This window comes from Babylonia areolata, chromosome 11, assembly GCF_041734735.1.
Source record: "Babylonia areolata isolate BAREFJ2019XMU chromosome 11, ASM4173473v1, whole genome shotgun sequence".
Taxonomy (NCBI): Eukaryota; Metazoa; Mollusca; class Gastropoda; order Neogastropoda; family Buccinidae; genus Babylonia; species Babylonia areolata.
This window is the reverse complement of record NC_134886.1, coordinates 16,119,463-16,134,193: the sequence shown is the minus strand read 5'-3', so window position 1 is coordinate 16,134,193 and position 14,731 is coordinate 16,119,463. Positions and strand designations below refer to the sequence as shown.

The 14,731-nt window shown below is 39.4% G+C and overlaps 1 protein-coding gene across 1 annotated transcript in view; it reads left to right on the top strand.

Moving 5' to 3' along the window:
• LOC143287579 (uncharacterized) overlaps positions 1-14,731 on the top strand; it is a 45,158-nt gene that overhangs the window by 10,963 nt on the left and 19,464 nt on the right. The window contains exons 10-13 of the mRNA XM_076595684.1: positions 123-217; positions 11,435-11,534; positions 12,960-13,051; positions 13,849-13,999. Of these exons, the coding sequence (XP_076451799.1) occupies positions 123-217; positions 11,435-11,534; positions 12,960-13,051; positions 13,849-13,999 (438 nt within the window). The remainder of the gene's footprint in view (positions 1-122; positions 218-11,434; positions 11,535-12,959; positions 13,052-13,848; positions 14,000-14,731) is intronic.

Sequence of the window (14,731 nt, the reverse complement as noted above, 5' to 3'; positions counted from 1 at the left end):
GACTTACATGGGGATCAGGTAATTGTCTACTTTGCTTATTTAAATGGAATTTATCTGACAATATGATCTTTAATATTCATATAAATGTTTGCCTGTGTTTCTTTTCTTGCACCCCACCCAAGGCCTGAACATTTCTGGTGGAAGGGACAGAATCGTCGTTCAACACAGGTCGGCCTGTTTCCTCGCAACATTGTTGACGTTCAGAGACGACTTGGAAGTAAGATTGAATGTTTGTGTGAATGTGCTGTATTGTTGTTGTTTATCATGTCTTTAACTCTTTTTGCTGATGTGTAATGCTTGTGTTTCTCTTTCTTTTCTTCTCTTTTCCTTTTTTTCAGCAGTGTTTTTAAACTCTGATCATCAGGTGTTTGTATTGCATTTAGTGCTTTGGGTATGACTCAGTCCTGGTTTTCTGCAACGTTTGTGGTCAGTGTATGAGCAGCAGTGTTTGTTGTTATTGGCTGTTGGCATTAAATTTCTTTTCAGGTGGCTTTTTGTCATCAAGCTGAAAGAGTTCCAGATTTTAAAAAGATTCGTTTTTTTGTTTTGTGCGCAAAGTTTAATCTGTGATGAAAAGCTTGTTGCTGAAGGAGATGTATCTACTGTATTTCTGACATTGGAATACACATGGTTTGTGATGATAAAAGCTGAATTAGCATGTCACAGTCATCCCCACAAGAAATAGTTTCCTAGATCATGGAATGAAATTTACAGATGAGTCCAAGGAGGGGAAAAGAAAAAGGAACTGATGTTGCTTCCTTCTCCCTCGTCCCAATTGTTTTTAACATTGTGGTTCAAGCTCACCTTGGAAAGACCCCAGACGTCCACTTTGGCTGTCCATCATAGCTCACCTGACCCTGACAGGCGCAACAGCCCAGTGCTTAAAGCATTGGACTTTCAGTCTGAGGGTCCTGGGTTTGAGTCCCAGTCACAGCACCTTGTGGGTTAAGGGTTGAGATTTTTCCGATCTCCATGGTCAAGAGACATGCAGACCTACGGTTGCCTGACCCCCTTTCATGTGTAAACATATGCAGAAGATCAAATACGTATGTAAAAGATCCTGTAATCCATGTCAGCATTGGGTGGATTATGGTTACAAGAACATTCCCAGCAAAAGCTCTGAAAACAGAATATGGCTGTCTACATCATGGAGTGAAAAATTGGTCATGCATGTCTGTGTCCATTGTGTATACAAATAACATGGGAGTTACAGCCCACGAATGCAGAAGAATTCCTGACCTTGTTTTATTTTTGTAGTCATTATTTTCCTTGTTTCCTTTAGTGTGTATCTTAAAGAGACCAGACAAGGCATCATCCCCTGTGTTGATATATCCATTGGCTGTCTTTTTGTTGTTGGTTGTTTTTTTTTCAGGTTACCATTGCAGATAAGGTTGAAAAGTAGCTGATGGAACACCGTTGGGTAGTTAATGTCAGAAACTAGTTTACTGCAGCCTGAACATTTCTGAATGATATCATCTAATCATAGAAGATGGCCAGGCTGTTGAAGCCTTACGTGTCAGTGCAGTGTGGAGGTGGACAGGATTTCTTCTTTCTCTGGCACCAAACTGTTGTGTTCCTTGTCTCATGGACATGCTGAAGATGCGGCTCAAACAGTGTGTGTTGAAAAAGTACTCTTTTATCTCGGTCTGTACTTAGACTTGAAGAACAGGCACACTTTGAAGACAGTCAGCTACAAGATAGAAATCAGAGGTAAGAGATAAGGGTGGACAGGGGAATGCAGAAATCAAGAGCAGATGAGGAAGGGAAACAATCAGAACACAATCTTTGCTCTCTGGGTTAGCTCGTTTTCTGTACATGTATTTGCAACTGAGTTTTCCACCTTCCTCTCATCCAACTCTCTTTGCTGCAATAGGCCTGACCAATGCATTGGTTTTAGGCATATGTTTCTTTTCTTCTTTTTAAGCAGATGTGGTGTAGTGTAATTGGATCAGTCTGCATGCTTTGACACCTCTGTGAAACTGTAACACTGTGTGTGTTTGTGTGTTACGTTGGGTGTATGTATGTTTGCGTGTTCGTGTGTGTGTGTGCATCAAGCTCACCAACAAGCGCTGTTCACTGAAAACTCTGCATTGACACCTTATAAAATATACAGTGCATTATATGGTTTGTATATCAAAGGGGTTTGCAGGTCAGAATGAATCAGTTATGTGTTCACCACATTTTCATTGGAACAGGATTCGGTTGTGTTTGGGAATATCTGATGTTTTTTAAGTGTAGATCATTTATGTCGCAATGTCATTTCTGCTTTGAAGGATAATTTTTAGAAGTTATAAATAAAAGCATTATATCAGAGTAGTCTGTTTTATGAGCTTTATAGAAAATAAGAGAGAAGTATATGTTGGTTAATTGCCAGGTAGAAGCATAATTTTATTATTCAAATTTAAATGTAATAGTCATTGTCTATCAGTTGAAACAATGATTGTAAATGGAATTCCAAGAGAATACTATGCCTGTAGGAAGTGTAACATAAAAATTGTTGGTGACAATTTCATTTTGTCATGTAGCGCTCCAGTTTTTTTTTTTTTTTATTCATAAAAGATTGTTTCCTGATACATATTTATGTCCAAATCTGTATTCTTGTTTTGTAACGTGTTTTTAACAGGCATATAGTATATGTTAAGATAGTAATTTCATTAAGAAAAAACTTGCAGTGTCACTTAAGACACTTTTGCATTGACAAAAGACTGTTAAGATATATTTTGCCTTAACTGATGCAAAAATCTGGTTGTGTTTCTAATTTTTTTGTTTTCTGAAACCCTCCATGCCCCAAACAGGGGTTACAGAATAATAAGATCTTGATCTTATGACGTTTCACCCTTTTCTTCATTTTGTTTTCTTCCAAAGGTGACATTAATGCCTCCTCCTGTAACTGTTAATTTAGTTAAGCTCTGCAGTACATGCATTCATCGTTCCAGCTCAGTTATGAGCCTTAGTATTATTTGTGACAATATAGTTCAGTGAAACAGTAAGCCAGACCTTTCAGATACAGAGAATCTGTACAATTATCAAGTATCTTTTGACGCCACATTTATGCTTGTTGTGTTTCTCATTCTCTCTTGCCTCACCGAAGCATAAATCATCTCTCTTATCAGGGTTATCCACTTCATCAAACAACTTCTTGCATATAAAATTCTGCTACTCAGCTTGTCTTCAGAAAAAGGATATCCAATCAGATCACTCCAGTCTTACAGTTACTTCACTGGTTTCTCATCTTACAAAGATTAGAATTTAAAATCAGCACTCTCTGCTACAAGTGCAAAAATAAACAAAATTGTTTTTCCTTATGATGATAACAATACATTTTTAAGTGTCCATCCATACGGATCAAAGCCATTATCTGTGTGACTGTTTTCATCTCTACACCCTATCTCGTTTTGTCGACCAGCTCAGTTCACTGCACCTACACATCCCCAGATTCAAATGGACCACTGTCAGTTACTACTATGACTTTTCTGGCCAGTCTGCTTGCAACAAGCTCCTCCCACCCCCTGCCCAACCCCTCCTGTACCCACCAACCTTTGTCTTCGGGGAAAAGCCCACATTTAGCTCTTTATGTCCGCCTTAAAAACTCATCAACTTATGAAATGTCTTTTTTTTTTTTTTTTTTTTTTTTTTTTTTTGGTTCTTTTGTTGATTTTGCATCAGTAAGTTTGCATGTCTATGCAAACTTTTACTTCTTTTTGTCTTATTCCCTTTCATTTTCCTTGTAAGCTGTTCTTGAGCATGTGTTCAAATGATAACTAGTTAAGTATATGTCAGTCTTTGTTCATTTTTTATCATGTTAATTCATCCTTGTTAACTATTCATGCGAGTGCATGTGAATAATCAGTTTGTATAACACTTTCGTATGTTTTTACCCAAACAAGACTGCTTAAAGTGTCATACTTATTATCAAGGGCACATTCCTATAACAGTTGTTGCCGGAGGAATGATGGTAGTTCTGTTTCGCACACATCCCTTGCTTTAGCTTTAGAACAAGACAGAGTTCCGGACAGCATGGTATCACAGAGCTGCTTGCTAGCATACTTGTGAAACATCTCATTCCATTACACTGTGTTAGTGCTTGATTGAATTGAATTTTTTCCTCGTTTTTCCCAGGCGTTGAAGCGTGTCTGTAGTCCCTGGACACTTTGATCCATCATAGACCTGAAGAACATCATTCAGTGTTGCATTATTGAACAGGTTCAATTCACTTAATTCTCACACTAGTACCAACTGGGGATTTGAAAAGAGATTGCTTCTGGAAACACCCCTGTTCCCCCCTTCTCCTCCTAAAAAGTGTGTGGAGTGTTGAATAGAGTGATGAGTTGGAAGGAGAAAAAAAAAAGTTTGGTGTTTCTCTCTGAAATGTCTTGTAATGATGATGGCGCATTTCTGGAAGACAAGTGAACCATGACCTTGTCAGTTGATTTTCGTTTTTCTTTCAATGTTTATTGCCACACAGACTGTATGGTTGATGGTGGATAATGTGTCGTCTTGCAAACCAACCAACTGTAAATTGTGTGTGTTTGTCGGTAGGTGTGTGTGTGGGGGGTTGGGGGGGGGGGTGTATGTGGGTGTATGTCATGTGTGGTTATCCCCAGATTACCTGCTACCAGTATGCCTGGTTTAAAAAAAACATAAGCTATTTCGTTAACACAACATATCTTTTCCAGAAAAAAACCCATAAAAGTTAATACAGATAATACACTGCCTGTATTTTTAAAAAATCATGATCACGTGGTCATGTGTGCAAGCAATATAAATATCACACACTCGTATGTGTATGTATAAGAGCATGTGTCAGCATGTGTGGATGTGAGCATGCATGTGTGTCTGCAGGTGTGTGTGTCTCTGTGTGTGTGAGAGTATGTGCATGTTTGTTAGTATGTGTGTGTGTGAATGTGTGCGTTCAGAACAAGACAAACTGACGCCATTTTATCATTTCATTCTCTGTCCCCAAAATAGGCATCCAGATCAGAATTTCAAAGGACACATTGTACACCACAGTACAAAGACATCAACTCCACATGCTGCTGTCACACAACGGATGACGTTCTTCCAGTGCCTGAAACTAGATCTGCACTGTGTCAGATTGTTTTCATTTTTCCTCTTCTGACATCATCTGCCGCCCACTCTCGCTTGCTCTCTCTCTGTCTCTCTCTCTCTCTCTGTGTCTGTGTCTCTGTCTCTGCTGTCCACCCACACCACCCACACCTCTCATTGTCAGGGGATTATAGCTTAGCTAACTTTTATAGAGCCAGGAAACGCTTTGTCCTATTGATTTTTCCCCCTCCCCATCCTGGCTCTGTGTCTCTGGCAGCCGTGGCTTGGTGGTGTGGCCAGTGTGTGTTGGAGCCTTGGCTCTTCATCGCTGCCACTGGTTGTGTTGTGTTGGAGAGGCTAGGTTGCTGGCAAACTGACATGATTTGAGAGGAGGATTTTGTTGTGTGTGTGGACTGGTAGCTGGTTTATGAAAGGGGGTGGTGCATGTATGATTGTGACGGCTGGTGAGGTGGGAAGAGGATTTTTTTTTTTTTTTTTTTTTTAAATCCATGTCCATCGTATTGTTAAGGTATGGAGATGGTTTCTTTTTGTTGTGTGTGTGTGTGTGTGTTTGTCACCTTGTGTATGGGTGTGTGTGTCTTTGTCACTTTATGTATGTGTGTGTGATTGCACAGGTTATGTGTGTATTCAGATTTTAGAGACAAGAGTGTTTTCGTCTCTCCATTGGTTGTGTTGTTATTTCCATTATATTTGATTGTGATATTTTTTTTTAATTTATGACGTCACTTTATTATGTATGTGCATTTTGCTTTCAAATGCTTGAAAAGTGATAACCTGAACATACTCTATGAAGAAATACACTCGGCAAGGCCTGTGCACAGGAGACAGTTGGACACACACAACAAAGCTGTGCACATACCTGCATACACATGCTCGTATACTCAAGTGTGTGTGCGTGCACACACACACACACGCATGCATGCATGCATGCATGCACGCACTCGCGCATGCACACACACGCACAAACACACACACACACACACACACACAAACACACACACACACACACACACACATACACATACACATACACATACAGATGTACTATCTCTTACACACTATGAAAATAATGCACACTATACACATGGGGTGGCCCAGTTGTAACGCACCCACCCACTAAGCAAGAGAATCTGAGCGCACTGGATCAAATTCCACTCTCGCTAGTATTTTCTCCCCCTCATGACAGAAAAGGGTTGTCCCTGGAAAAAATTCTGTAGAAAAATCCACTGATAGGAAAACAACTACGATTCCAGGAAGAAGAAAAGGGTGGCACAGCACAACAGTGCTGCTGGGGAGAGCAGCCCGAATTTCACTCAGAGAAATCTGTTTTGACAAAAGAATAATCCAATCCAATACAATACAATACAGTGCAGTGCAATTCAATGCAGTGCAAAACAGTACAAAATGACCAGCAACCGAACAATACAAAATGACCAGCAACCAATAGAAGTGGTGGTGGGATGTCCAAGATGCTTATTCACATTGGTCTGACCTGGAGTTGGAAATCACACACCTCTTCAGTGCAGAATCCTGTTGGTAGTATTCGATAATTTGATATAATTAGGTAAGAGTAACTTAACACAGCCCCAGCAAATAAATCAAAATGGCAAAGAGATTAAATCAAAACTCTTGGGGAGAAGTTAAAGCTTGTCTTTGGAAGGGAATGGTGTGTAATCAGTTGTTATAGTGTCTCACTCAGTGTTGGGCAGTGGTGCTGGTCACTACAGTTTGTTTTTTTTAAGTCAAAGGTTTTTTCAATCAGTTTATTGCCAGGAGTTACAATCTGTCAGTAGTGATATGTTCATGTCATGTTTAAGTATGTGTGTGCTTTGTCAAGGTTTACACATGCTATCTGACTCAATCGTTATTTTTCATACCGTTGGGAAGTAAGTCCCAAGAGTGAATGAAGTTCATGTCATACTTTTTAGGTTATGACTAACTAGCAAAAGTCTGTGACTGAATCATTTACACAATATCATCTCTAGTTGATGGTTTGCATTGTCAGGCCATGTATTCTTTGTTTTCTACTGATTTTAAGAACTGACAGCTGTTCAGCCCTAACATGGACCCTATGTGGTCAGCTGGGCTGTGAATATAATATGATTTGGTTTTAGTAGTATGCTTTGGATTTTTTGTGTGTGCAACAAATGCTAGTGAAGATCAAGCAAATGAAATAAAAGCTCTTAAGTTACATGTCTTTCTTTCTTTCTTTCTTTCTTTCTCAATAATTATAGGTCTACAGTGTTTTTGAAAATCTCTTTTTGACCACATCAGCAAAAATCTGTGGTGTAGCAATAGACGGGAACACAAAGCTGATATCACATAGCAAAAATCTGTGGTGTAGCAATGGACAGGAACACAAAGCTGATATCAGTCCATGCAGGTGGGCAGAGGAAATGGTGCAGCAGGTACCAGCTACCATGGTGAAGTGATTAGCATCAGGGACTGACAGCTTGGAGGCTATGGCATTTGATCCCTGTCATTGGCCTGATTATCATGGAGGCAGTTCCTTTGGTCAGGTTTTGGGTCAGGCAGTTTGTGACTGGAAGCAGGGAGTGAAGGTCAGTCAGGCAGTTCCAACCAAAATTATCCGAAGGATCATCATGATTGTTATTGTAAATGAACCTCTATTTCACCACTGTGATATTGTAGATGAATCTTCATTTCACCGCCATGATTTTTGTTATGAATGAGTCTCCATTTCACCACTATGATATTATTATAAATGAATCTTCATTTCACCACCATGATTATTATTATTATAAATGAATCTCCATTTCATCACCGTGATAATTGTCATGAATGAATCTCCATGGCGTCATCCTGATTGTTATTACCTACATTTGTGACAGCAAACAAGGCTGCTCATTAGAGGATGCACAAGTTTTGTCTAGGAAAACTAAAGGAATAAAAGTCTGTGACAGCATGTGGTGCTTTCAGATTACCTGAAATAATAAAGAGTATGTAATCTCAAAATCCTCATGCCCTTTCTCTCTCTGTCTTTTTTCCTCCACTGCCCCTGTCTTTTTCTTTCACTATTTACTCTATCCCTCTGTCTCTTTTACATGCTCACTCACACATTCAAGTGCATGCATGCAAGCATTCAAGAACAGGAATATACTCACAAAATACCTCATTATAACAGACATACAGAAACACCAGCACCAAGAAGCAAACACTTGGAAACAGCAGTCTGTGTGTGTGATACAAAACACACAGAGAGAGAAACCTCATCATGCAGGAAATGAAAGGAGAGTTGTAACCAAAAGAACATCAATAATTCAAGGAGCAGTAGAGGAAAGAGAGAGGGGGGGGGGGGGGGAGATGACACACACAAAAAACCCCATTAATAATAAAAACCTGGGTGGGGGTGGGGGTCTCGCCAAAGAAGTGGCCGCTCCACATCAAATGAAGAGATGTGAGTTGTAGACCCAGTGCACTCCGCCGCCTCCTCCAGATCAATGCTTTCTGCACACACTTGGCTTGCTCCAGACACGGCTTTACAGCGTTGTACTGATCCCCTCCACTCCCCCCTCCCCCCCACACCTCCCACTCCCCTCCCCCACCCCCACCCCCACCGCGGACAGTTGAGAGTGGCACGACAGCTCCCCCGAGTTGTGCATGCTTCATTGGTTGGTGCTGTGGTTGTTCATCACTGTTGCATCATGGGAAGGGAAGTGGATTGTGTTTTGGTTGAGGTTGCTTGGAGAGAAAGAGACTGCCTAGAGGTGTGGGATCCAAGGACATGAAGGCCGTTGATGAGAGTACGTGTCCATGCTTGTTGTTCTGCGGCCATTTTTGTTGTCCTCTCATGGTTGCGTTTTCCACACCGTCGTCTTGTTTGGATGTTGGCTCGGTTCTCTGCTGCTGAAGGGTTGTGTCACGAGTTACGGTGATTTGTTTTCTGCTGTGGTGTTGGTGTGTGGTGTGAATCACGTCTTGAAAACAGTCTGGTGGTGAGCTGTACTGACATGGTGTTGTTCTCAGACTGGTGAGTGCCGGTTTGTCAATATTCAGGTGTGGGAAGTTTGTTATTGTGTTGTGTGGGTAGTGCACCTGTGATTTATACAAGTGTTGGAATTAGATATAATTGTTCAGTGGAATATTGTTAAGGTGTTAAGGATGTGCATTATGTACTCTGCTTTGTAATATTGCACGCATGCATGTGCACGCATGCACACACAAATGCACATGCATGTACAAATGTACGTGCGCTTATACACACACACACACACACACACACATTATAACTATGTATGGATCTAAAGAAACAATGTTTCATACCTAACAGTAAAATAGCATACACACAGGTGTGAATGTACTTCTTTAAGTACCTATGGGTATACTCGCACACATAAATGCATACTTGCATCTCTTCACTCACACACATTTGTTGAAACTAACATGCATATGCACACATGCCATATTTGCATGCAGGTGCACACACACAGGCGCGCACACAGTTTGTCTGGTACAATTCACAAAGCAGTCAAAAACATTGTTCATTCACCTGCTGTTATGTTGACTGGAAGTGCCTCATATCAAATTTAATTATTGATCAAAATAATTCTCTTCTTATTTCTAAAAAAAAAAAAAAAAAAAAAAAAAGATAATTCATTAAAAAAATAAATAAATAAAATAACCAAATCCTGCCAAGTAAGGGTCCTTCTGGATTTTGTTTTCAGAGAATGACTCATACCCGCCAACCCACACCCACACAGTTAAAAACTCCCAGCTTTGATTGACATCACAGCTTTTCGGATTGGATAAACTAATGAAGGTCACATGTCTGTCTCATATATATATATATATATATATATATATATATATATGGACTATGATTCTCTCTATATATATTTGTGTGTGTGTGCACGCGCTTGTGTGTGTAAGTGTGTAGAGATATATATATAGATATAAAGAGACCTATATATATGTGTGTCTTTTGCTTATTGTTTCTCCCATACAGGAATAATATGTACATATAGGCTGATGATAGAAAACATTTTTTTCTTGCTATCAAAGTGCAGAGTTGGACAAGAGTAAACGATTCAGAAAATTAAGTCTAGCAGGGCTCATCCAGACATGTTGAAGAGGAGAAAAGAATAATTATGATAATGAAAATAGTGATAATACTTTATTCCACTGAAATTTGTGCAGAGACAAATCAAAGCACTTGTTAGACATAACTCTGAATCAAACAGATGAAAGACAAAACTTATGATAGCTAGGTAAATTATGGATGGAAAGAGGAAAGGTGAGGAGGGGTTGTTTTGAAAAAAGGTAGTTTTTAAAGCCAGACTTGAAAGAGCTGGGTGCGGGGATTTGACACCACCAAAGAGGGAGGTCATTCCAAGTGTAAGGTCAGATCATTCCAAATAAGGTAAAACTAAGCCGGGTGATATGCATCACACTTTCTTAATGCTTGTTTGTTTGCCATGGTGATGTTATGCTTGAGACATCGCAAATCCTTCTTGTTTGTTTGCTGTGGTAATTTTATGCTTGAGGCACAGCAAATCCTCCCCTTTCCCATTCTGCATGCACATCTCAAATTGCAGTCAGTAATTTGGACCTGTTAATGTCACATCACGCCCATTGTAAGACAATCCTGCGTGCATGTCATGTAACTCGTGGACTGTGAGTGCGCTTGTGATTTGAAAACCTGTAAACTGTACCACGTTGGATGGAGAGACGGAAGGATGGACAGGGGATTTTCAGCTTCTCAGTTTATGTGTTGGTATTCTCACTAGAATTTGCTTTTATGTGTTGGTATTCTCATTTGCTTTGTGATGTAGTTAATTTCATGAATCCTGAGTTTTTTTAAATCTCTTTTTCTCAGTCCTTGTCTCCATCTCTCTCTCTCTCTCTCTCTCTCTCTCTCTCTCTCTTTTCTCTGAGTCTCTCAGACTGGGAGAGTGCCTGTCTCGGAGGCATCTTTCTTGAAATTATGCAGCATTACTTCTTCTTTTTTTATTATGTGATATGTGTGTAAGGTTCCCATTGGCAGTTTTTGGTTTTGTATGCCTGTTATATATGGTTTGTATATTATGTTGAATTATGTTCAGTTTGATTTTTTAGTTCTCTGGCAAAAAAATGATGGAATTTTCAACACAAGAGGCATGTCCTGGGTTTATGTGCATGAGTGTGACAGTACTTGCGCCTGATTTCCTTTCTTTTCCAGGTGATTTTTGTTTTGTTTTGTTGTTTTTCCTCGTTCTGTGGGATTTATATTTACAGCTTTTCAGCCCTGATATGATCCTGTATGAGCTGTCAGTAACAGAGACGTGTGTGACGCCATGTGTGAGTGTGTATGCATGTTTTTGTGCATGTGTACATGCGTTTTTATCAGTGTGTGTGTGTGTGTGTGCAGGTTCTGACATCAGCCGCCCCCTGAAGAACAGCTTCATACACACTGGTCATGGCGATGTGCTGGGAGACAACAGCTGGGGCAACATCGCCGCCATTGACGAGTCAGTATGATTTCCCTGTCTCTCATTAACCCACTGGGAATCTGGACATTAATTTGTGACATTTTTATATCACTGTAATTGTAATTAGTTGACAGTATTGGAAGATGGTGCATTTATATAGCGCTTTTAAATATCGCAGATCGCAGTACAATAACATATCAGTCAGACACCACACAAAAACACGTTAACATACACACACAGCAAGCGCAAACATGCATGTTCGTGCATACGTACACATATAATACACACATACATGCATACATGTACAAACTTTGTACATGTATACATGCATGCTTAAAAGAAATAGATGAGGACTCAAAGACTACAGAGTAAGGAATATACCACTTGACTTTAAAAAAAAAAAAAAAAATTCTCTTCAGAATTTGTATCATGATTGAAGTTTATGAGTCAGAAAAATAGTTTAAGCATTTGTACATAATAAACTTAGAAAAGAATAACAGCTACAAAAAAGACACACAAAAGTTAGTAAACAAACAACTCAGCAAATTAGAAATGCATAATTGATCATTTTAATTAAGGATTGGAGAATGATTTGTATGACTAAACCAGTTCTGTTTTGTATGTCCCCATTGAAGTGAAATTACTAATTGTTAATCATCCATTTGCGATATTTCCAAATAAAACTTCGTAAAGGTCACAATAACTGGAAAAGATCTAATTATTATGATTGTTTTTACTTCATTCATCTGCATATTTCACGTACAGAAAACCACAAACATTTACAAAAGTAGATACTTAACGCCAAATAGACACAGACAAGGTATAGAATGTCTGTGGGGAAAAAGAGTTAAGGTGGACCAATTACACTTGCAGCATTTGACAGTGGATATGAGTGCAACACCCTTCCTTCTTCCTCTTCCTTCTCCCACATGCAAACACACTGACAACTACACATGCTTACCCAGATCAACAATGGTTTACAAAAGCTGTTAGAAATCAATGGAGTCTAGTGGTGGAGAGTTCTGAAGAAAAAAGCGCAGACAAGTTCATAGATTTAATAGAAATCCGTAGTTATCTAGCAAGGGGAGTTGAACATGAGAGCAGTGATGAACAGCATTAGTGATCAATATTTTCTGTTGATCCGTATTTTGGGGCATTGATGATCAGTGTTGGTTTTGTTGGAACTGTGATCCATGTTCAGGGACATTAATGATCAGTGTTCCTGTTGATCAGTGATCTGTGTTGAGGGTCAGTGATTACCAGTGTTTCTACTGACAGATAATCCATGTTGAAGGGGGTTGGTGATCAGTGTTTATGTTGACTAGTAATCCATGTTCAGGGGCCTTGATCAGTGTTTCTGTTGATTGGTGATCCATGTTCAGGGGCAAAGATCATCAATGTTTCTGTTGATTTGTGGTCCATGTTTAGGGGCATTAATGATCAGTGTTACAATTCGTTTTTCAGGGTGTATCTTCGCAATCCTATGGAACCACCAGACATCAGTGGCATTGATCAGGATGAGAACCCCAAGGTGCTGGTAGAGGACAGAAGTAAAAGTGAGATACCTACATTGTTCTTTTTTCTGTGTGTGTACTGGTTCATTCTTCAGTTTTAATTATGTCCATGAAAGATGTTTGAAGACAAAAGGATAAAAGATGAGAGAGGGAGTAAATCTGTTTGTGTGTTTTGTTTGTTTGGTTTTATGTGCATGTGTGTTTGGCCATTGGCTGTTGGTATACTGAACACTCGGCTTATATTGGAAACTAACATAAGCTTACAGTTGGGCCAGCAGTAAAGTGAGAGCTGTATGATCAATAGTTTCTCCACTTTGATGGGAATTCATTTACAGCTTAGTCTTTTAGGAAGGGCTATGCCTCTCAAACTAGGAGGCAAGATTGCACTGCCTCTTAGCACTGCAACCTTGGGGGACCATCCCAGTGCCAGCTATCCTAAAGCTCCTTTGGCCGAGAATATGGGGTTGTAACTAAGACATGACACTGTCCACTATAATCGAATTCTAGCCCAGATAATGTGGACAGTGGTTGCATCCACTGCTGTTTTGATGGTCATAGTCGGATGTGACTCCCATTCATACGTACATAGATATGTTATATATTTGTGCACAGGGGTATACTTGCATGTGTGTATGTGTCTTGTTTTTTGTGTTTGTTTTCCATTCAGCTTGACCACTGATTACTTTACAAGTATCCAGAATTACTTGTGTTATTTTAACCATTACAACTTCTCTTTTAATTGAGAGAAAAAAATCAGTTTTTATTAGAAATCAAGTTTTTTTTGGGGGGAAAGAATCAGCCGTAGTGAAGGTGCAGTTCAGTTGTCTTTATGTTCCCAGGTCGGCAGTTCAACTACTCCAAGCTAAAGAGCGAGAAGCCATCGTCTGTCAAAGGACCCAAGCGACCACCCCCACCATACCAAAAGGCCGTGGGGGCCAGCCAGAAAGTGGCCCGTAAAAACAAGCAGCAGCAGCAGTCGCCTGGATCTAAGTGAGTGATCTAGGAAAAATACAGCATACTTTGTTGTCTCCAATAAGAGAAATTAATTTGTGGTGTAAAACATATAAACAGTGCACAAGAATCACAGTCATTCAGTATGTAGTCAATAAAAACATAAAATGCTGAAATGTTAACTTGAAAGTTAACTATAAATACAGTACTCACCAGCCACATAAAATAATAACAACATTAGTCTTAGAACTTGACCTTTTAGAGTACAACAGATTTTTGTTTTAATCTTTCTTTTAGGTAGTTAACATTTACCTCTTTGGTGATGTATGTATGTTTGACATTGAAACCCAACTATAATCATCTTATTTGAGCTGAAAATGTATTTTTTTTCAGTCTCCCTCACAGTGGTAGCCATTTTTCTTGGCTTTTTAAGAGCATTTGGGGTGGGGATGGAGGTACTCAGCCATTTTCTCTGGACTCTGAACACACATTTGGATGACATAACAAGGGAAATAATTCACTCCAAGGACTTGGAATTGACAAACAAGAATCCATTGTGTGGTTTTATTCATGTCTGCAAGTCAGATTTGACACAATGAATACAGAGGATTCCATCATAGTGGGTAAGATAAAGCAGATATTGAAACTTTCACAGAATCTTTTTTTTTTTCCCTGCTTGCTGCCACTTGTTTATTGTACATTGTTCCATCAAAGGTTTGATAATGGTTATATCTTATTTGTATACTTTTTTTTCTCTTACTACGCTCATAT